General features: G+C 42.0%; 1 protein-coding gene across 1 annotated transcript in view; it reads right to left on the reverse strand.

Moving 5' to 3' along the window:
• The window catches only part of NECAB2 (N-terminal EF-hand calcium binding protein 2), a 378,362-nt gene that overhangs the window by 270,303 nt on the left and 83,977 nt on the right, over positions 1-24,082 (reverse strand). Inside the window, exon 3 of the mRNA XM_006133911.4 lies at positions 19,433-19,541. Coding sequence (XP_006133973.1) covers positions 19,433-19,541 — 109 coding nt within the window. The remainder of the gene's footprint in view (positions 1-19,432; positions 19,542-24,082) is intronic.

The following is a 24,082-nucleotide window of genomic DNA, read 5'->3' on the forward strand; positions in this document are numbered from 1 at the left end:
AAGCATTTCCTATTGGAATAAAAGCAGAACATATAGCAAGTCTTCTGGGACAGCAGCCTCTTATGTGATTGCCAGATGAATTCTGCCAATCAAGAGGTCAGGGTTGGGAGTCACACATTGAGGCATTTATCTGAATCCAAAAGACTTGATGTACCATTTGAGTTTTACTTTTAATTAAACACTAGTGTTTTTCACTCTGTTAGGGCTCATTGGCTGCCATGTCACAGAAGTCCCCAAGATCACAGAAGTCAGTGGAACAGGCCTTTAATGCTTGGTTTTATTCTCTCTACATGACTCTATTGAAGACTAGAGGAAATGTGCCCACAGCTGAAGATGAGCACGGAACACTTACTCCCTGAACACATCACAGTTTCAGATGCAAAATGACTCAGGTATATCTCTGCTAAAATGTTTCCAACAACACTGCTGATACTCCATCACGTCCCACCCTTTAGTAATTCCCATACCACAGGAAAAACTGAATTAGTCTCTTGATAATATGCCTCAGTGGTACCTAAGCATCTGGGATTTGCTAGAGAAAGCAGATATCCAAAAAGGCAACATTTCAAAAGTTTCCAAACGTTAGTTGTCAGCAGAAGACACTGAAGCAGCAATGTTCGGCAGGCATCCAAAGTCTTCATTTTTTTTTTCAAAAATACATATGCTCCCTCCAAAGTATAGTGCTTTACCATAACACTGAAGGTCTATCACTTAGTTAAATCCTGTGAAATCCAACTTCATTGGCTTCTCTATTGTAACAGCTGTCTGATAGGTGATGACTGAAGTTATGGACAGTCTATGGGAAATGCAAAATGCCCCTGAGAAGAGATACATTTTTTAAAACTTAATATAGCCTACAAATTCCAGTCCCTTTAATGCAGGCCCTTTAATGTGGGGAACCTTTTTTGGGACAGGGGCCGCTGACCCACAGAAAAATCAGTCAGGTGGGGGGCAGCAAGGACTGGAGTGTCAGTGCAGGCTCCCCAGTGGTTGGAGGAGGAGCCCTGAGCCCCAGGGACCAGATCCAGGCAAATTGGGGACTGCAGCTGGCCCCTGGGCTTTAGGTTCCCCAGCCTTGCTTTAATGTTTGCCGCTGGAGACAAGGGCTCATTTAGAAGAGAAAAAAAGCTATTAAAATAATAACCATAAGCCTACCTGAGTGTGATAAACGCTAGTACTGTAGAATGCTAATTCCATTTTCTTGGGTTCCTTTGAAAGGACACGTACATCCCATCTAAAAAGTTGTGCTCGAATAGGCAGATCAGCTCTCCAGAGAATTGTTCTCTTGGTTTATGAAAAATGCATGAGTTTTTTTTTAAACGGAGATTTAGAAAATCTTTCTCCAGTACTAAATTAGGTTGCTGAAGCTGACATTTCCCCTTCTTTTCACAAGAATTGATACGGCACTCTGCTTTCTCTTCTTACAAGTTTATTCCTTTTTTTGTTTGTTTTTTGCTTGACTCTGTGTGAGTGCTACCATAGTCTAGTCATTAGAACAGAAGAGTGTTGGAACTTCTGGACTGTGTTCCTACTCCTTCCCCTGACTCAGGGAACCTTGGGCAATTCTTCATCTGTTCAAGCAATCTCTGAACCATCTGAACAATGAGGACACTGTTGTTATTTTACCTTTACAGGAATGTGCGAATTAACCAACATATATAGCGCACCTTTGAGATCACTGACTGAAATTTCCTATATATCGCAAATAAAATGTGGTTCTACATCCAAGAGGAGCATTAAATGGAACATGGTCAGCATTTATCAGAAATTCACACACTACACTTGTAACCCATGTACCTGATAAGGAGATATCTCTTTAAAGTTACATCTACATATTTCTTATGAGCAAGCCCATTATATCGAAGTATAATGGGCTTGCTATTCCAACATCCCTATAAACCTCATTGCATGAGGGATAAGGGACATTTCGGAATAGCACCATATTTCAAAATTTGGTGCTGGGTAAGGAAGCTGTGTAGAAGCACCCTAAGAGACCTATGGTGGGGGTAGGAGTGAGCTGCGTCTGGGTCATTGTTGCTAGGCTGATTTAGCACTGCACATCCACAAGCTTCTGGAATTGGGTGTGGTAATTTGGGGGTCTGCCTGCTTTTGTAAGGGCCTAGTGCTCCGTGTGAGCTGGGAGAGGCTGAGCTCAGGGGAGAAAGCAGGCTGTTGTCTTTCACTCAGTAGCACTTTGCAGCAGATAGTGATGATGTTAACCCCCTACCAGGGAACATGGGCAATGTTAATTATAGCAAAGGAAAACTGTGAGGGAAAATATCTTCTTGTTTTAATGGAATGATTTGAATATTCTTTAAATACTAGCCAAACTGTTCTAGTTAACTTTCTCAGCTAATGTGATTCTTCATCTTTTCTTTAAATGTAGCCATGGGCAAAGAGTCATTTCTATTTTGTTATTCTCTGTTTTTGTATATTCTTATAACAGGGTCTTCTGTATGTCTTTAACTGACTGGTTAATCTGTCACCTGGTTGGCTAGCAGTGATCCACGAAAGAGGAAGAGTCTGCCTGGACTCCAACTGAGGATTTTTAGAAGCAAGTGGAGAGATGGCTCAGACTCAGCAAATATTGCAGACACTCAATAAGACTTAGGTGAAGCAAACCTAAGCTTTTGGCTCTCTCAGTTTCCTCTTCCTGTGTTCTGTGCAGACTGAACTGTTCAAATTTTACTTTTGGTTTTCTCTGTACTAATGTTTATTGTAACTGTGAAGATAATGTCTATGGATGATAAAATAGCTATATTGTGTTATGAAACCATAAGATTTTATAAAGTTATTTAATTAAATTAATGTTTTAAGTTCCTTTTGGGACTTGAATGTGGGAAAGCTGACCCTGTGTAATCCTTGCTGAAAATCCTTAGGGTATGTCTAAACTACATGGCTCCATTGACGGAGCCATGTAGATTTGTTGTTTTGGCAAAGTCAAATGAAGCCGCGATTTAAATGATCGCAGCTTCATTTAAATTTACATGGCTGCCGCGCTGAGCCGACAAACAGCTGATCAGCTGTTTGTCCGCTTAGCGCGCTAGTCTGGACGCTCCCCTGCCGACATCAAAGCCCTTTGTCGGCAGCCCCGGTAAACCTCATCCTACGAGGAATAATGGGGCTGCCGACAAAGGGCTTTGATGTCGGCAGGGGAGTGTCCAGACTAGCGCACTGAGCGGACAAACAGCTGATCAGCTGTTTGTCGGCTCAGCGCGGCAGCCATGTAAATTTAAATGAAGCCGCGATCATTTAAATCGCGGCTTCATTTGACTTTGCCTATGTGTCTAATCTACATGCCTCTGACGACAGAGGCATGTAGTCTAGACACAGCCTTAGAGACTGAACTCTTCCAGCTACTTTTCTATGGGAGTTGGGTTTCTTAAGGCACTGGAGAAGTCTAGACCACCCAAGATTACATACTCATACCACTTGAGTCCCATATACTTGCCACTAAGGGTGTGTCTACACTGTGCTGTTATTTTGAGATAACTAGAGTTATTTCAAAATAACAATGCGAGTGTCTACACAACTATTCCGTAATTTCAAAGTAATTTCAAAATAACGGATGACTTATTCCGAAATCTGTAAACCTCATTCTATGAAAAATAATGTCTAGTCCTAAATAACTATTGTGAAATAAGGCATGTATAAATGCTCCACTGCTGCTATTTCACAATAGCCCCTCACCAGGGTCATTCTAAATTATTCCTCCCCAGTGCCTCCTAGGGCTCTAAATCAAGATAGCACATCTTCATTAGGAAAGCCTGCCTTGGACTAATTTTGAGGCTTCCCTGCAGTGTAGACGTGCTATTTCAAAGTAAGATACTTAAGAATAACTATTCCAGAATAGCTTATTTCGAAATAGCCACATAGTGAAGACGTACCCTAAATGAAAACTATTGGGAACATTGATACTTTATGTCAGCCACTGCCCAGCAATTGTAGGAAACTGGCTGTTAAGGAAACCAAAGGATGATAGCTCTTGTAAGGACTGAATAGACTACATGATGGGTTATGCAAGCTTCCTCCTCACAATATTCCTTCCTCAGTGCATGCACACACAGAAACTCAATAGTCTCAATAGAATTTGTGCATGCACACTTAATGACCCATAGTGCTGCCAAAATGTATCTGCATCCTGACTTTCCACAGTTATTCCATTCCTGGACTTCCTTAGGCAGAGATTGACCAATATGCTCAAAGAGGTGTTTGCTCTGTTCCTAACATAAGCCATGGTGTCAGTAGGTGAAAGCTAGCACATTAACTCACCACATTCAGTCTATGTACACTAAGGGTAAGTCAATACTAGAGAGCTACATCGGTGCAGCTATACCAATCCAGTGCATTTGGTGAAGCTGTGCTATGTTGATGGGACAGCACTCTCCTGTTGGCATAATTATCCCACATCCACGGAAGACAGAAGCTCTGTTGGTGGGAGAGCATTTCCCATCAAAATAGCGCTGATACAGACAGCACTTAAATTGGTGGAACTTATGCTGCTCAGGGGGGTGTCTCTTTCAAACCCCTGAGCAAAGGAAGTTGCATAAACTTGAGCAGTAGCATAGGTCATCCCCAAAACTTTAGACGATATAAGTTATATTAACCAGTAGTATGAATAAGCTATCCCCTGAACAGGCCAGCCAATGGAGGGAGCAAAGGGGCAACTGCCCCAAGGCCCAGAGATTCAATAGTTGAATCAACGCTGTGATACTGTTGCAAAAAAACAAACATCATTCTCAGATGTAATAACAGGGGTGATAACGTGAAAACAGCTTCCAAGAAGCTAAAAGGTTGTTACAAGGAGGAAGGAGAAAAATTATTCTATTTAACCTCTGATGATAGGACAGAGGTGGGCAAGACAGCCTCTGCAGGCTGGATTCAGCCAGCCAAGCTGGTGGATCCGGCCCACAGCCACCCTGCCACTCCCGCACCCCAGGCCAATTGAGACCTGGGAACAGGGGTGTGGGGAGGGGGTATATGCATGAAGTGTCCTCCCCCTGCCAGGGGCACACTGTGCCAGAGGGAAACGCTGGCTGTTTTAAAGCAGCCGTGGTTCTCTAGCCACCGCGCACCCTGGCAGAGCAGGTGACAAGAGTTTGTGCAAGCTCCCCCACCACCAGGCCCTGATTGGCCTGGGGGCAGAAGGAGTGAGTAAAGCCTCTTCCCACCGCAGCACCTAGAGGGAACCACCAGCTGTTTTAAAACAGCTGGCAATTCTCTCTAGGCACCAGGGGGTAGGGGGCAATGACTTCAAGCGCTCTCCCTCCCCCAGGCCAATCAGGGTCTATGGGTGGGGAAGAACAAGAAGTCTCTTGGCCCTGCCCTTTCCGTGGCAGCCCAGGGCCACTTCAGAAATTTGTGAAGTGGCCCCCTTTTAAAATTATTGCCCACGCCTGTGATAGGACAAGAAGCAATGGGCTTAAATTGCAGCAAGGGAGGTTTAGGTTGGACATTAGGAAAAACTTCCTAACTGTCAGGGTGGTTAAACACTGGAACAAATTGCCTAGGCAGGTTGTGGAATCTCCATCACTGGAGCTATTTAAGAGCAGATTAGATAAGGGCTGCTCTAGATCCGGGGTGGGGAACTTCAAGTCTAGGGACTGGATGCATCTCTTGGTTTGCCTGGATCCAGCCCCTTAGTCTCAGGGCTCCCTCCCAGCATTGGGGAGCCAGTGCTGGTGCTCCAACTCACCCCTGATACCTCACGGTGTGGCTAGAGCGGAGAATCTACTACCCTGGGCCCCCAGACTCTGGTGTGGGAGGGAATGTGGGGATTGTCTTTCTCCTTCTCTATCAGGGGCCATGTCAGTGAGGGTTTGTTTGGTATTTTTTGTTTTTCACTTATGCGCCCCCTCCCAACTGATTTTTCTGTGGGTCAGCAGCCCCTGACCTAAAAAAGGTTCCCCGCCCTTCATCTAGATGGTGCTTGGTCCTGCCATGAGAGCAGGGGGCTGGATTTGATGATCTCTCGAGGTTCCTTCCGATGCTATGATTCAATGAAAAGAGCTCGGGGTTCCCAGCCACTGCTACTTTGGTAGTGGTGGTGACTGGAGCCCTGGGCCCTTTAGATCACCACCAGAGCCTTGGGTGGCATGCTCCTGGCAGCCCTGAAGGCTGGCTGGGGGGTGATGTGTAGTGTGGGTGGTACTGATTTCCCTCACTGACATTCAGACCAGGCCTTTGTTATCTTTATGGAGATCTGTTTGTTTAGCTGAAACAAAAAACAGGATTATGTAGCACTTTAAAGTCTAACAAGAGTTAGTTTGTTGTTTAGGAGATTGACAAATGCAAAAAGGGCTGAAGAGGAAGAACATGGCAAACAAACATGAAAGTTATTTCCTATGGCAAAGCAGACATGCCACTTTGATCACGGATTAAATGTAAAGGCGCATGTCATTTTTACATATGGCAGATGCCTGACAGGCTACAAACTAAGGGCATTTTGAACATCACACAAGGAGGTGAAGGGTTCCTGCAAAGCTAATTAGTTAATCTGAAGTAACCTAAGAAACCAAAGAAAATTCAGTCTCTGAGGTCTATTATTGTGTGAAAATTTAGCTGTTGACAGAAAGAGCCCCGTGGAATGGTATCATCAAACTTCAGAAAAAGATGCTTTTTATTGCAGTTTAAAAAGTAATAACTACTGGGAAACTTCTGCATTATAAAGCACATGTTAAGGTCTGAAGCATAAGGCCCCTGTCTGAGCATAGATTTTAGAGACTGATTGCATACAAATGTAACACTTTCAGACATTTGTGTCATGCTACCCAAGAACAATGTAGGAATAACATTTTCAAAATGCTCAAGTAACTTTACAACATTTTAAAAAAGACTTGAGCAAGTATTGTAAATTCCTTAGAAGCCAAAGTTTCTTTGGAAAATGAGACTTCAGCATTTTTTAAATTTTTCCCCTAAAGCTATTTACTCCATATTTCAGACTCTTCACACTTGCATTGTGATCTATTTTCACTTTTTATAGATTCTAACAATGGTTAGTGTAACACCTTACCTACAAGTTAGAGATACAGGCCCTCTCATGCCGCCTCAATTTTATTTACTTTCTCTATAGCTTTCACAGTCAAGCTATGTCTAGACTACACCCCTTTTTCACTAAAGGGATGTAAATTAGGTACGTTGATATTGCAAATGAAGCTGGGATTTGAATTTCCTGCACTTCAGTTGCATAATGGCGGTTGCTGCTTTTTTCCAAAATGGGGCTTTTTCAAAAAAACCCAGCAATTTAGATGGGACATTTTCGACAGGAATGCCCTGTCTAAGCAGCTGGGTTTTTTCAAAAAAGTCCCATTTGGGAAAAAAAAAAAGCAGTGGTCACTCTTATGCAAATGAAGTGTGGAAAATTCAAATCCCGGCTTCATTTGCAATATCAACGTGCCTAATTTACATCCCTTTACCAAAAATGGGATGTAATCTAGGATCAGCCTCAGAGTTCCTTCTATTTCTCCTGAAGGATGCGGCATGTATGAGTCCTTTTTATTCTCTTTGTATCCCATACTACTGTTTGCTCCATAAGGGCATGTCTACACTAGGAAATTATTTCAAAATAACTTATTTTGAAATAACAACTCCCAAAATAATTTCAAAATAGTGTTTCCACACTACAGGGAAGCCTCAAAATTAGTCAGAAGCAGGCTCTGTTAACGTGGATGCACTTCCTCAACTTACAGCCCCAGGAAGCACTGGGGACTTAGGTATAGGATTGGCTACAAGCATTGCCTTTTGTGCAAGTTAACCTGGGATAAGTTAACCCTTGGGACTGGGGGTAACCAGAATATTTTGTGAACTTTGGTGTAAAGTGACCATCTATCATGGAGTTAAGCTTGTCTCAGTGGCAGGATGCCTAGAGGGATGGCCTGTGACTCCATGTTAAGGCTGTACTGTGCCTGAGGAGTTTATACCTGTTACTTGGTTGACAGTCTATGTATACAACAACCATACAACCCGGATTCTCTGGGACAGTCCCAAATTTAAATCTCCTGTTCTGATGTCCCCATAAGCACTGAACATGTCCCAGAAATCAGTGCAGCTAAAAGCAGCTGTTTATTGCTGTTTCCCCTCCCTGCCTGGAGGAACACAGGAGTGCAGGGACACTTCCTGAAGATTTTCCCCGCTACTATGGAATCCAGCCAATAAGAGCAGCAGGTGGCAGTGCCTGAACCTCTGGCCCTCTGCTCTGGTGAGGCATGTTGTTATTCTTGGGAACCGCCCCTAAAGCATGTAAGTGGCCCCCCTTTCCCTCACAGCCCACCTCCTCCAAAACCCCACATGAGAAGGCAAAGCTACAGTCCCAAATCACACTGGATCGTGGCGGCTCTTCCACATTTAAAAGGCAGAGCCGCAGTGCTCTGGGTCCTGGCATGAGCCGGGTCCCCCAATTCCCCTGTCTTTCACTCAACTCTCCCCACAACTTGCTCTTGCATTCTCTTCCCATGTAACTCGCATGCCTCGTGCCCCTCCCCTGGGAGCTGATTAATCCCAGTGCTGTTTTTGCTGTCCCCACTCCTCCCAAACAATAACTCTTTAGGGCTGTTTAGGAGGGGAGTCCAAAGCTTCAAAATGAACCAAAAGTAACGTATTAGTGGTGTCGTTGGGATGGAAAACGTTTGAAAATGAAAAATGCACTTTAAATTTTTAAATCGTTTTTAAAGGTCTTTGGAAAGGTTTTTACTCTGTTTAACTTCTTGTGTCCCTTTAATAGTGTGTGTGTGGGGGGGGGGAGGGTGCAGGTTTTTTGTAACTAGTGCCTGTACAGGCAAGGTTTTTAAGCTCTCTTGTGGACCCTCACCTTCTGCTCTCATAGTGCCAGAGTGGGGAACAGCCCTGACATGTCTTGCCTCTACAGGCACTGGTTACCAAAAAACTTCCCCCAGAATCATAATACAAAGATTCTGGGGGGTCGCTGCCACCATCAAGTGCTTTTTATCCCTAAAACCAAGGGCAAACACTCGAACCCGCCCCCAGGAGTACCCCAAGCTCTTGTGCCACAAAGGAGCTTGAAAAAAATAAAGAGAAAAACAAGCTGCAGTCTCTGGTAGCTGACCTCTCAGTCTGAGGCATGCAGACACACAGACAGACAGACTTCCTGTACCTCCCGGGACACCAGAATCACCTTAAAAAAAGTGATTTTTATTACAAAACAAAAGATAAATGTGATAAAGCATACTTGGCTGCTTGATGTTACAGAGCAACTAAGGAAAACAAATTAAAACACAGGAAAATGTCTAGGAACAAGGCTAGATGGTAAATGGGGAGGGGAGGGGAGGCATAGTTTCACACAGATTCTTGGATCTGGACTTTTAATACCCCAGTCATCTGAAGAAGTGGGTTGTGCCCACGAAAGCTCATGATACCATCTACATGTTTTGTTAGTCTTTACCGTGCAGCTAAACTATTTGCTGTTTTTTAATTTTTTCCTTTTACCACCAGTTCTTCAGGCTCATATTGTTAAATATGCAATAGACAGCATTGGCTTTAGCAACTTCCTGTGCCTCCTGGGGCCCCAACACAATAGAAATACAATCAATCATACAATAGAGATATTATCAACATGAGTGTTTCCCCTGCTGCTCGTACATTCTGTTTAGCATATTTAGTCTCATGAATGCTTTTGTTAAAGGTTGTTTATTATGTAGCTGACTTTTATGTACCTGTCATTGCTGACTCGAGAAACTCTGCATAAATCTCAGCCCCATTTGCAACAGAAAGAGAGCACTTTCTGCTAAATATTGTCTGTCATACTGGGAATATTTCTCAGTGTCTCTCAGGTAGGTATATTATAGGATTCCCTGTGACATGCTGATTAGCTGGTGTTGCCACAGGAGCAAGTCAGCCATCTCTAGTTAAGATCCTTGACGATACCCTGCACCCTCAGCCCGCTCACTTACCATCCTGCTGAGACCCTGTACCTCCGCTCACCTCACACACACCCTCCACCGAGACCCCATACTCCCAGCTTGCTACAGCACCCTCCCTTGCTCTTGTACCTCCCTCCTGGCCAGACTCTGCACCATCATCCCTTTGCACCCCATCCCTATCCCACTCACTGACAGCCCTGTCCCGCACACTTAACCCCTCATTTTTGGCCCTACCCTCAGAACCTATGGGGGCCCACAAAAATCCATTAACCCTGGAACCCCAGAAGAGTTAATCTGGCCTGAGGACTTGAACCTCAGTCGTCCCTGCCCCACCCCCTACATGGGGCTGGAACACCAGGGGAGTGAGGTGAGAGGTTGGTGAGCATAACGACCATGGGGTGGAGGGGATTGCAAACATAGTGGCCAGGGCGTGGGGGCCTGGCAAGCACAGTGACTGGGATGGGCTGGCTAGCATAGCAAGCAGGGGTCACAGCCCACTAGTTTAATTGTAAAATTTTATTTTAGTGTCAAAATGAGTTCAAAGAGCAAGAAACGAAAGTGTACGTTTAATATCCTTTTATAAAGAAACGTGACAATCCACACACAATATTTTGCACGCAATGTAGCTGTGAGGTAAATATTGCTCATGGCGGGAAATTTGACATTACGACACATATTCAATCAAAGAAACATCAGTTAGCTGTCAGCTCTGTAACGTTCAGTGCTTCAATGAAGAGATTTATTATAAAAGATGATTCTGTTAAAATGGAGCTTGTGGCAAAGGAAGCAGTAATTGCATATCAAGCTGTAAAACATAATCACAGTTTCAGATCTTTGGATTGCACCTCTAAGCTAATTTGCACATTGTTTGAACCTAAATTATCATCAGCACGAGCAAAAAGTGAAGCAATTGTGAAAAACATTCTTATCCCAGAAGCTCAAAAGATTTTGCAACAGGAATTGGGCAAAACGTACTATATCTCACCATCACAGATATAGTAGCCCGATGTCTGTGACTCTGTAATGCTGAAACACTGGCTGTTCCCTCTGGGTGGTGCTGTTGTCTCCTGCCATGGTGCTTGGCTGACTTCTGTGCTGCTCAGCTGGGCCGCCGCATGGGAGCACACAGCGTAAGCAGCCGTTTGGGGTCCGCGCTCCCCATGCAGCATGGGGGTCATGCAGCGGCGCAGAAGTCGGCCAAGTGCCATGGCGGGAGGCAACAGCACCGCCCAGAGGGAACAGCCAAGGGGCAGGGCGTGGATGAGCGTGCATCTCTGACGTCAGGAAAGGGTGCCGGATTCAAAAGGAGGAAAGCGGAGCATACACAGAGGACTCGAAGGAGACAGAGAGGAGAACAGAGGAGGCGGAGGACAGTGAGAGAGAGAGAGTGAGAGAAATGCAGCAGAAGGAGGAGAAGAAGAGAAACACAGAGTGAGAGGCAGGAGGGGGAGAAGAGAAAGAGAGAGAAGGAGAGAGAGGGCAAGGCAGTAGGAGGAGAAGAGAGAGAGGCCATTTGCATCACATGCTCCTGCGTGGTGGCCCAGCTGAGTGGACAGAAGTCAGCTGAGCACCACAGCAGGAGCTGAAGGGGGATGGGGCAGTGATATACATGCCCAGGGGGTGGAGCCTGGGCGAGCGTGCATCCCCGACGGAGACAGAGGAGAGCGGAGAGAGAGTGAGAGGCAGGAGGAGGAGAAAAGAGAGACAGAGAGAGAAGCAGAAGGCGGAGGAGAGCTGAGAGAGAGAGGGGGAGGCAGTAGAAGGAGGGGAGAGAGAGAGACTGAGCGAGAGACCGGAGGCTCAGGAGAGAAGACCAACGTGGAGGAGAGACCTGAAAATCCCGTCTTATGATGGGCTAATTGGCTAGTTATGGTAGATTCATCTAACCACAAAGATCAAAAAGTTGTTCCTATCTTAGTAAGATATTTTCATGAAAGTACTGGTGAAAGTTCTTGAACTTGATGTCCTGTCAGGTGAGACAAGAGACCAATTAAATGATTATGTTTTCTCTATTCTGAGCTGCAGCAGACTTGTTGATAAGACTGTTGGCATGTCAGTTGATAATACTAATACTAACTTTGGAGGTGCAAAACGTACAGGTTCTAAGAATCTTTTCCAGAAATTGTCAGCTAGCTGCAACAGACCATAGGTGGGGACTGGTTGCATTGCACACATTTGCAACAATTGTATTAAAAATGTATCTGATGTACTTCCAGTTGATGTGGAAGTTGTCATTGTAAAAATATTTCACATTTTTTCACATGTATGTGTTATGAGTGGAAACACTGAAATCATTTTGTGATTTTATAGAAGTGCACTACAGACCAATTTTTATCATATTCGAACACTAGATTACTGGGGTTTCTATTCCTCCCCCTTCTATGTCTCAGTAATATCATCATAAGTACCATCATGGAACTGCTCAATCCTAGGAAGAGGCAAAAGTTGATGATGGAACACAGAGTAGCAGGGTCTACTTAGACACACAGTGGAAGACTATGATCTGGGAGGTACATTTGACCTCTTCCCAAAGTCTGTGTTGCTGACAGTGGGTGTAGCAGATTACACATGTAATATTCCAAATCAAGCAGAGTAGTCAAAATGACTGTGGCCATCAGTGTTGAATCGAGAGGTACTGGGGGTGTGATAGCACTTCCTGACTTGAGGTGGTTTCTATGATATGCAAGGTTTACAGTTTGGTTCAATGGCTCTCCATAAGCCCATTATACACATTGTTCCAGCACTATCTGACTTTTGCTCTCCTCTCATTCAGCTGTGCTACTTCTTGCTTTGCTTTACATAAAGAGCTTTCACCCTCAGAAAATATTAAAGGGGCGGTGGAATAGACACTTTGTATTATACTTAAACACTAAGTATAAACTCGATAGATGCTTATGTGTGATTTTCTCTCACATATTTAAGCTTAACCTGATGCAGGAAGGCCTTTCCACCAGAACTTATTGGCAAGGTTAGCTAGGCTTAATTCTCTCCTCCAGGAGTTGTGATCATGTTTCCAAATCTAAATATATCCAAATATAAATCTTTGGAAGGAGACGGTATTGATGGATCTCTTTCCTTCCCATCTTCTTCCCTGTTTCACAAAAAGGTAGTTTGGGCAGAGATAATGTCTCTTCTGTTTGAAATATATAAGACATTGTGGAAGTAACTAGTAAGAGAAACATGATTTCATTCTTCTGTTCTATGAAGTCAATAGCAGTATTTGTAGCATTTGCTTTACATGAACAGTTGTTTCTGTGGAGTAAAGCATGCTTCCTCTACTAGTCTTAACTGCCGGAGAAATAGAGTGCAAAACAGACATGTGCCTTCTGCTTATTGTCACAGTCCATTCACATCATGTATGAGAGCCTTAGCAACAAGCAACAACTGTAAAAGATGGATAAATCTGACTTCAGAACCACTAATACAAAGGCATAGAATGGAGCAGAAATTATTAAAAAGTACCAGTATAAGGCAAAAAAAGATATGAAATCTCCTGAAGAAGCAGAAGCATTTTCTTATGGATACACTACTTTGTTCATCTGCCAGCAAGCCCATTGAAGATATGAGTAAGGAACTGCTCTTTTAAAGAGAGCTCACTTGTCTTGAAACTCTAGATCTGCTCTGCTCTCTTTATATGCTTTTTTTCTTTTAAAGAATTACAGGGACTGAAAATTCACAAAGACAGTGCAGCTGATTTCCCATAACCACATTATACAAAGCAGTTCTTGTAGCACATGTATATTGTGCTACATCATTAACCTCTTAAATGACACTTTCCAGGCAAACAAGTACAGAGAACAAACTTCATTAATGTTCCAAGGCTATTTTTGGATATCTCATTTTAGTTAAACACCTAAAGTCTTCCTCTCCAATGACAATGCATTTTTCTGTGGGATTGTTATGCTTTAAAAAATGTTTTCTAAACTGTAATCATTTTCTAAACTGTACCCAGAGGCTTTAGATAAGTACTCATCTTCCTCTTGGCATTGTGATCATCCACTTCCATTTTTCTAAGGTTAACCATCAACTTCCAAATGACCCTTTTTTGTCTAAAGGAAGTCAAGAAACCAGATTAAATGTTCTTCTCATCTCTTTGACTGTCAGTCCCCCTGTACTTATTAGTACACTGGATCGGGAGTCAACATTTTATAATTTGGCTGGTAACAGCAATTATTACTATTCAGCCACACCATAATTTTCTTACTCTAAGCCAGTGGTCACCAACCAGTAGATCAGGATCTACCAGTAGATCTTGGAGCCTCTGATAGGTGATCCTGACTGGTTTGGCCAGGAAGCTATCAAGAGCTAACACTTCAGTTGCCCTACAATATAATGGTTTTTTTTTTAAAGGTAGGCAAATTGCGCTTCACAATTTGAGCAACTTTTTTCCAACACTTATGTCAGAAGAGACTTTTCTGAAATTTGGCCCGTCTAAACGGGGCCAAATTTTGGAAAAACTTCCTCCTTTGGAAGATCCCTTCTTCCTTGTGGAACGAGGAAGACAGGGCTTAGAATCATAGAATCATAGAATACTAGGACTGGAAGGGACCTCGAGAGGTCATCGAGTCCAGTCCCCTGCCCTCATGGCAGGACCAAATACTGTCTAGACCATCCCTGATAAATGTCTATCTAACCTACTCTTAAATATCTCCAGAGATGGAGATTCCACAACCTCCCTGGGCAATTTATTCCAGTGTTTGACTACCCTGACAGTTAGGAACTTTTTCCTAATGTCCAACCTAAACTTCCCTTGCTGCAGTTTAAGCCCATTGCTTCTTGTTCTATCCCCCAGAGGCCAAGTTGAACAAGTTTTCTCCCTCTTCTTTATGACATCCTTTTAGATACCTGAAAACTGCTATCATGTCCCCCCTCAATCTTCTCTTTTCTAAACTAAACAAACCTAATTCCTTCAGCCTTCCCTCATAGGTCATGTTCTCTGGACCTTTAACCATTCTCATTGGTCTTCTCTGGACCCTCTCCAATTTGTCCACATCTTTCTGGAAATGCAGTGCGCAATACTCCAATTGAGGCCTAACTAGCATAGAGTAGAGCGGAAGAATGACTTTTCGTGTCTTGCTCACAACACACCTGTTAATGCATCCCAGAATCATGTTTGCTTTCTTTGCAATGGCATCACACTGCTGACTCATATTCAACTTGTGGTCCACTATAACCCCTAGATCCCTTTCTGCCATACTCCTTCCCAGACAGTCACTTCCCATTCTGTACGTATGAAACTGATTGTTCCTTCCTCAGTGGAGCACTTTGCATTTGTCGTTATTAAACTTCATCCTATTTACCTCAGACCATTTCTCCAAATTGTCCAGGTCATTTTGAATTATGACCCTATCCTCCAGAGTAGTCGCAACCCCTCCCAGCTTGGTATCATCTGCAAACTTAATAAGCATACTTTCCATACCAATATCTAAATCGTTGATGAAAATATTGAACAGAGCCAGTCCCAAAACAGACCCCTGCGGAACCCCACTTGTTATGCCTCAACTCATACTCGAGGTTGCCCAACTGATCTTAGATTACATGAAAAGTTTAAAAGCACTTTTCCTGATAAGGTGACCATTTTCCTTGACTCTGACTCCTGCCATGCTCATACGTACTTTGGTGATTCCTGATTTGGATTATCATACTATCTACATGAGGTGACACTGGAGGTAAGCTGTTGAAAGTTAGAGCTGGTGCTAGAAGAATCTTAGTCCAGGGTGCCTATGATTCACCAGGAATGGAGGCTAACTTTCAGCTCCTTATTCACTCCATGGCAAATGAGATCAGCTGAAGCATTTGATCTAACAAGCTATGGATCTTTGAACTGGTGGTAACTAATTCTCAGTGCACAGCAGCTGATGCAAATTCATTTCCCTTGGTAGTCTTTTGACCTCTGTTGCAAAATGCAGAGTACAAGGGGGCGGAGGAAGGGGGGGACGGGACATTTTCAGTTGAAAATGTACTTCACTAAAAACATAGATTCAGAAAATACCTAAAATGTCCAGTATTTTCTGATTTTTTTTTTCCCTGCCAGGAGGCAAAAATACCAGACACCTGGCAACCCTATGACACACTTGGCAACCAGGCCCAGCCCTCGGACCGTCCCCGGACACCCCCACACCTCCTGCCACTTACCTGGTTCTGCAGGGGCTTGTCTTGTGGCTGGAGCAGAAAAACAAAATGGCCACTGGCAAAAAAAAGCCTTTTCTTAAAGGGGTTATGCAGTTTTTTTTATTTAAAAAAACATTTTTTTTTGCTTAATAAGTGCTTAATAAGGGGTCCTTTTTTGCTCAACAACTTTGGTCTCCCCTTTTTTTCCTCAACAGAATTTTTTTTTCAGTGTGTTTTTTGGGGGGGATGTATTCGGTATTTTTGGTTAAACCATCTGGCAGCCCTACTTGCCATCCTTCACATGGTTATTTTAATTATCCTAAAAGAGCCACTCAAGGTACTTGAGTATTTTTACTTCCAATAGATGCTTTTTTTTTTTTCAAACTACAAAAAACAACACTTGGATTTGGTTTGAGTTCTGCAGTAGGTTCTAGTCAATTCTTACCATTACTTAATCAGTTTACCCAGTCCTACTAATGAAAAGCCACTGCTTTTATGGTGTAAAATGAAGAGTCTGATTCTACAAGCCTTCAAACCACAGAACTTCCACTGGGTTGTGTTTGCAGTTAGCTTATGTCACAAACTGGAGGCCACTCACTACAAGTAAAAGTTGCAGGCAGATATTGGTAATAAAGCTTTGTCTATTTAAAATGAAGACTTAGAAAAGAAGAGCTCCTCTGGTTTTGTTGTATTTCTCGCCCTGAAGTGATTTATTAGGTCAAACAACTATGCAAAACATGAGGGTAACTTTATTTCAAGAAGTCATTCATTGGTTTTGCTTGCAAACAAGTCTTCCGTGTACAACCCAAGACCGATTCTGAGTTCTATCTCTACTATGTTGGTGCTAGCATAAAAATACAGACACTAACAGGGAATGAATGTTCAACATTACATTAAAACGTTCCACCGGTATATTAGAATCTGCTAACAAGATGGAAGCATAATGGAGAGGTCAGCCTTTAAACTATACCATAAAAACATACTAATGTAGACATCAGAATGCTTAACAAAAATATTTTGGTTAATTTTGAACCATATGGTGTGACAAAAGAAACTCCTAAATCCTGACATTGAAAAGTAAACTATTCTCTCCCCTACATAGTTTAATGGATTAATATATTATATTTCAGCTTCTAGAAGCTGGGTCTGCCTCAGCAAGATCCCATTTCACTCAGAATTAATGAACCAGACTATTCTTTTAAAAACATTACCATGAGACTTTTTACTTTAAAAGGGCTTCCTTTTTCACCTCTTAATTTGGGCAGGTTTGTTATCCTTAAAAGAATAAGATTACATTGATTGGAATATGACTCAAAGATGGGTTTCATTTTTTAAGCGCATGAAACCTCAGTCTTTTGAAGATTAACTCCTCTTGGAAACAGAAAAGAAAACTTCCAGAAGAAAACTTCAGTTTTCACCTGCTTTGTGCAGCAGCTCTGGCTGGCAATATCAAACCAAAAAAGCTGGCACCACTATTGCAATAATATCATGTATTGACCCAGAATTATGTCTGTGCTGGATGCTTATCATCGGAAAGTTCATAAACACTCCAAAGCTCACCCAAGGAGAATGTTAATGGACAGGTGTCAACAACAATCACAAAGTTCTGCAATTCCATATTCTGAGAAAGCCAAACAGTGCAGGCAAACTCTGCAAAGTGTTACCTACCAGCCCTGTGCTCTTGGGAGTCAGGGAGTGACATTCATGGAAAACCATTCTCCACTCCTCCCCCTAAGCCTTTGCTAGAATCAGACAAAGCAATGAAAAGGCCAGGGAAGACACACCTAAACTAATTAAGGAAACACCCCAGCCTCATCTGCATTGAAGATAGAACTCATTAGCATACAGAATGGAGACCAGCTCTATTGATGATCCTATTGACATCTAAAATACTGAAACTGCCTAGTTGCATTGTGAGTTCCTTCAATGAACATCTCCCCTAACCAGGGGTGATCAGTCTCTATTGTCTCTCCTCTTTCTCTTTGAACTATTGTCCTATCCCTATAAAAACGCCTATCCTTGCCCCAAGAAAAACTGTTCTGATAACTGGATTTAAACACAAATCTGATATTAGGAATGGCAACATACAAAAACCTGTAGGGGAACACTTCAATCTTCCTGGACACACAATTGCAGATCTAAAAGTAGCCATCCTGCAGCAAAAAAACTTCAGGACCAGACTTCAAAGAGAAACTGCTGAGCTACAGTTCATCTTTAAGTTGGACACAATCAACTCTGGATTAAACAAAGACTGTGAATGGCTCGCTAACTACAAAAGCAGCTTCTGCTCTCTTGGAATTCACACCTCCAGATCAGCTGCTAGAAGTGGGCCTCATCCTCCTTGATTGGATCCACCTCCTCATCTCCAGCCTGATCCTGGCCTGCATATTTATACCTGCCTCTGGAAATTTCCACTACATGCATCTGACGAAGTGGGTCTTTGCCCACGAAAGCTTATGCTCCTACACTTCAGTTAGTCTATAAGGTGCCACAGGACTCCTCGTCACTTTTGCAGATTCAGACTAACATGGCTACCCCTCTGATACTGGATTTAAACTGCATCAGTTCCATTTTAGACTTTGTCATCTCCTGTCTGATTGTGCTGGGGGCTCTGCTCTGCTTGTCTCCTGCCCTCTGGACCCCTGGCTACCATCATCATCTGGGAACCCCGATCAGTGCAAACTCCATGGAGTGGTGAGGTCTCCCTCTCCCTCTCCTTCTCCTTCTTAAATCTAGATATAAGCACTTGCCTGAACTCAGAACCACTGAGATGCAGTAACTCTACTTGAGGCCTTTAAGTGGAACTCAAGTGGTGCAGAGATCCAGGCTGGACTTCTGCATGGGATGAATTTCACCTTGTAGAAATTTCTTTCAATGATATAGGATTTTTTTAAGTGCTAGATTTATCAATACTGGGGCTACAGGGTCACAGTGTAATGGAAGCAACCATACTGAGGTGAAATAGATGTACAGTAGTTAAAGTGCTAATGACATAGCAAAATTCAGTGCCATGAAGATAAGATTACAAATGATGCCATCCTTTACGTGTATAATGACTTGATCCTACAATAACAGCTATATAAGAAACTCACAGACAGATCAAGATAGCTAGATTAAATAGACCTGGCAAATCTTATAGAAGTAATGAGGAAAAAAATCAAAGGATTATCTGATTGTCCCTATCATTCAAAATTAATGTCAGAGATCTTCATTAAACAGACTGCTTCAGGAAGTGTGTCAAACTTACAGCAGGAGGAGAAGTAGCTCTAATGGTCCTCACTATGGGAGGGCAAACCCCGAGGAAATGGGGCAAGCAGAGGAATACAATCACTGTACACTTTGCACATGTTTAGATCTTTTAAGCAACAAAACTTCACTCGTTCCACACCAAGAATCCTAAAAATCTATGTAAGCAGGAAAGAATTGATAAAGATTCACATGCTTACCTGGTGTTATCTGAGTCAATGGTATGAAAGAGCTTTTCAAGTTCTTCCTCATTAAGAGTCCCATCAGAAAAAAAGGCCTGGAACTCCTCCAAGGACAACTTCCCATCATCTGTGAATGGCAAGATAGTGGGTGTTAAGAATAAAAGATCAATAGAGGGAAAGCACAACCAAATGAAAGACAAAGTCTCGATCAGCTTACAGCTTACAGGAAGGGGAAAATTCTTGAAATTTCTGAATATCTGTCCTGTATAGTATCAACACGTTTGCCAGTGCAGAATTCCCTTGGTACATGGCTGTTTTTTTAACACAGGCTTTCAAATGGGATACATCTAAGAAGTCAGGGCCAAATGCATTACAAAGACTGAGAAGGATGTTGCAAAGGCAGCCAAATATGTCATGGTAATAGTGCTGTGAGGCATGAACAAATGTCAGAGCTACCAAGTTAAAGCATTACTTACGGTGGGCACCAATGGAGCTCAGCTTGAAAGCAAATGCCATGTTAAAAGAGGAAACTTTACATCAGCATTATAAAGAAGGAGTTCTATTTGAAGAAAATGTTCACAGTTCATTAGTTTATATTGGGGTGGGGAATCTCAGGCCTAGAGGCCGGATGTAGCCCCCAGCTTGCCTGCATCCAGCTCCCAAGGCTCAGTGGACCCCAACATTGGGGACTGGCACTCTAGCCACTCCATTACCCCACCACTGGGCTGGATCACACAAAATCTACTAGGCTGGCCTCCCCTAGGCTCTGATGTGGGAGGAAAATGTGGGGAGTGTCTTTCTCCTTCTCAGATGGGGGCCATATCAGTGAGGGTTTGGGGGTTTTTTTTTTTTTTTACTTCTCACTTGTGTGTGGGCCCCGACTGATTTTTCTGTGCATCAGTGCCCCCCCCCCCCCCCAAAAGGTGCCCCACTCCAGTTTAGGGATGTTAAATTGCGGGTAATTGACTAATCGAATAGTCAATGCATTTTGCATCACCTATTTGATTATTTGATAGGTTGTCTCTGCCTCTGAAGTATAGAAACAGCCCTAGGGCTATTGCTATACTTTAAAGGCAAAAGCACCACATGGAGCCCAGGGTTAGCTAAAGCTTAAAATGCCTAAAACAATCAATTTTCTACTGTAACAACACTAAACAGTGTTTCTTATTGTAGTGTTACTATAATATTTTGGGTTACTTATTATTGTAAAATCATGTGCTACCTATTTAAAAGACTGAGAGGGAAGAGAGACAGACATGTGCAGTCATGCAAAGAAGAAAACATCATAAGACCCTGACATGACAAAGGTACAAGGCTACTTATGCAACGAAGTCTCTCTCTCACTATGCACTGTGAGAAGGTTTCTTTCTCTCTGTAGCAGGAAGCCAAACACTGAGGGGCTGAGGAAAACTCCCGTGCATAACTGTCTAGTAAAGCTAGGATAAAACTGTGGGGGGTCAGTTCATTAAAGTTCCCTTTTCAGTGCTAGAAGACAACAACCAATAGCTTAACATTGTTGTACAACTGTGCCTTGGGTGGAGAAAATAATGCAACTTTCATACTATTTAAAAGCTCTTCCTTTCATAGCCCTAGATTTATGAACTGGAAATGTTACCTATATTGAGATACGAGAATGTATCATTTATTATTTAATCAATTAAAAGCCATGTTGCTTAACTCTCAGGAAATTATGCTGGAGAACCAAGTTAGCTGACTCACTGCATACACAAGTGAACACATTCTGACGTGGGGAAAAAAGTGTACTGCGCCTGAACTACATATCTGGGTTTCAAAGCAATAATACAGTTTTCATGGACTGAAGCCAATGAATGTAGGTGATAGTTTGGCATAAGTTATCTATTTTATAGGTGATTATAAAAAGATGGTGACAGGAGAAGGAAAGTAAAAAATCAATATTGGGTAAGTACTTATATTTTGCAAAGCTCTTGGGAAAATGGCTGCAAGTAACGGGAGCTTTTTCTCTGTCCCGACTGAAAAACTTCACTCATTTCAATAGGCGTTTCACCCATGTAATGACTCAGGGCTTCTACATTTGGCCCAATATGAATTTGGACTCTAGTCATGTTTTGCTGACATGTGTTGAGCTGTACTTGTTCTGTTGCCATTCTATGCAGATCAGCAGAACAGGAGAGGCACTCTAGATACCTGGAATGCCCAGCAGTAGTTAGCAAATTTACTCAGGATTTGGTATTTTCATTGTCAAGAATGAAAGTCTCAGTGGAAAAGGACTTAATGCAACTTTGGCAAATGAATCATCACTGAAAATGAAAATGTCAGTACATCAAAGAGAAACCACGGAAATCAAACACTCCACCTCTTGGAGCATCAGACTTGATCAATGGGTCATCTTATGTGGTATTCTGTCTCCAGCTTTCTCAGGGCTGTATATTTCATAGGAAGATGAACATTATCCATAATGTAATCCACTTATGTAATGGTATACTCAAGATGGAAGGGCTAATTTCTTCCTGACCCCAATTGGTGATTAATTTATGTCTTGAAGCACAGGGATAAACAAACCTTTTCTCTGAGCAGGTATAAAATGCAGAGGCTATTCTTATATATAATATCTAGTTTTTAAACTTAATAGGTGACTGTTTACCTTAATAATATTCTTCTGGACAAAGGTTAAGCAGAATCACCTTCCCATCCAAGCAATTTCAAGAAGCATTAGTGGCCGGGAAAGAAGCAGCATAAAATTGAGAGCACATTATTATTTTAACCCTTTAATGTCACTTAGTTTACTTTCAATCAGTACACACAAAAAGCTATTTTGCTGTAAGTTTACTTACAAGCAGTTGTGATGTTTTTGACACTTTATGTTTTCCAAAGGAGAATGTCTCATTTGACTTTTACTTGATTTTTTAAAGTCACATACAGTTTTTACCCACTGAAACGTAAGTATTTAAACTCTAAGTCATTCCATACTAAAGTTTCTGAAACATGTGGTTAAGAACACAGGAGCAGGTAGTAGCTTTCTTATGGTAGTTCACATCATTTCAAAGTCAGTGTTACCGGTCTATTAATAGAGCTGCCTACTTGGCTGCAAAAGTATGTTCAAGAGGAAATTGGAGAGAAGAAAAGCAATGCCTTAGCACAGCTACAACTACAAGTGACATTTTTGTAATTATTACTAAAGTGCTACTTGGTGCTAAACAAAACAAGCATGGGAATGGCCTATGGAACCTAATACAGGACACAGAGAGGGACCTAAGGGAAAGAGGAGCTGAAGGTCATTTATTTTTACTTTTGCCGTTTGTGGGCCTCATAGAAGAAATGAGTCTTCAGAAGAAATTTAATGAGGAGAATTTGAAACGTCTGGAACTAAACATTGTTTTAAATCCTCGTCCACCTCCAAATAACAATAAAACACAAATCAGTTTGAAGCCCATGAAATGATGTCGCTATTTTATGTAAATATGAACAAACACCCATAAATACACAAGTGGAAAGTGTTCCAGAGTAACAAAAAAAAATCCTTGAGCTACATATCTATAATTATAAAACAGTCTTAGGTTATATATTGATAAAGTGTTGTAGACAAGGACTTTTGGAGAGCGTGGGGAGAACTCAGATATAAGAGAAAACATTACTATGTTAGGATTTGAAAGGTAAAATTAAAATGCTAAAACATCCTGGCCAAAGAGGACTGGCCAAAACAGTAGTAATATCCCACTTCTGCAGACAGTGAAAATTAAGATAAGAGTTGATGTGTATTCTGAAGATTTTGTTTTCTTGTAAAAAGTCTTTCTTGTAGGAAAGTCAGAGAAAAGCAAGTTGCACAAAGAATGGATAAGAACGTAAGAAGCTTGCTTTTAGATACATGCTCCTTGTGTGCAAGAGATGTAAGTTTTTTAAATGAATTGTCAGACGGGTACCAGAAGTCTTAAAATTCCCCTTGACCTACATTTTACTCTGTGGAATTATTGTTTTGGGATATGGGACATTTCAACCTTTAAAGGAAGTTCCCACCCATTATTAATATTGTGATATAAAATTAAGTTTACATACAAAATTTATATTAATGTAACTACATTTCATACATGTTAAGACCAACAGGGACTATGATCATTTAGACTGGCCTTGTGCCTAACTCAGGACAGAGAATTTCACTGAGTGATTCCTACATTTTTGGTTGCAAAGTTGAGTACCTAAAAAGTTTGGAACCGGCAAGTGTTAAAAGTGTCTAATAAGGAAATAATATAACATTAGCAAGTTATCTATTTTTCAATAGAAAAAAACCCCTCATTTAACTCAAGCTTTGCAACAACAAAAATCATCAATCTCAGAGAAAGACCAAAGACAATTTTAACCTAAAAAGTTTGCTAACATTATAAACAATTGAAAAGAAGCAGGTCATAAAACAGCTTGAATATTGGTCTTACAGTTCTACCTCAATGTTAAATCCTGAGGAATCTATATCATATGTCTGAAGTATACAGAGTTCTCATTTTCTTTAATACTGCATGAAAATAGGATGACCAAGCAATCCATACATTTAAGGGGAGTTGGGCCAAGTTTCCTACCATAGCCACTCTGACCATATGTCCAAGTTTTTCTGGAACAGTCTCAAATTTAAATGCTCTGTCCCGGTATCCCCAGTAGGGAAATGTCCTGAAAAGTGCTGCCGGTTCTGGCTAGAAATAG

Source organism: Pelodiscus sinensis, chromosome 12, assembly GCF_049634645.1.
Source record: "Pelodiscus sinensis isolate JC-2024 chromosome 12, ASM4963464v1, whole genome shotgun sequence".
NCBI classification, from domain to species: Eukaryota; Metazoa; Chordata; order Testudines; family Trionychidae; genus Pelodiscus; species Pelodiscus sinensis.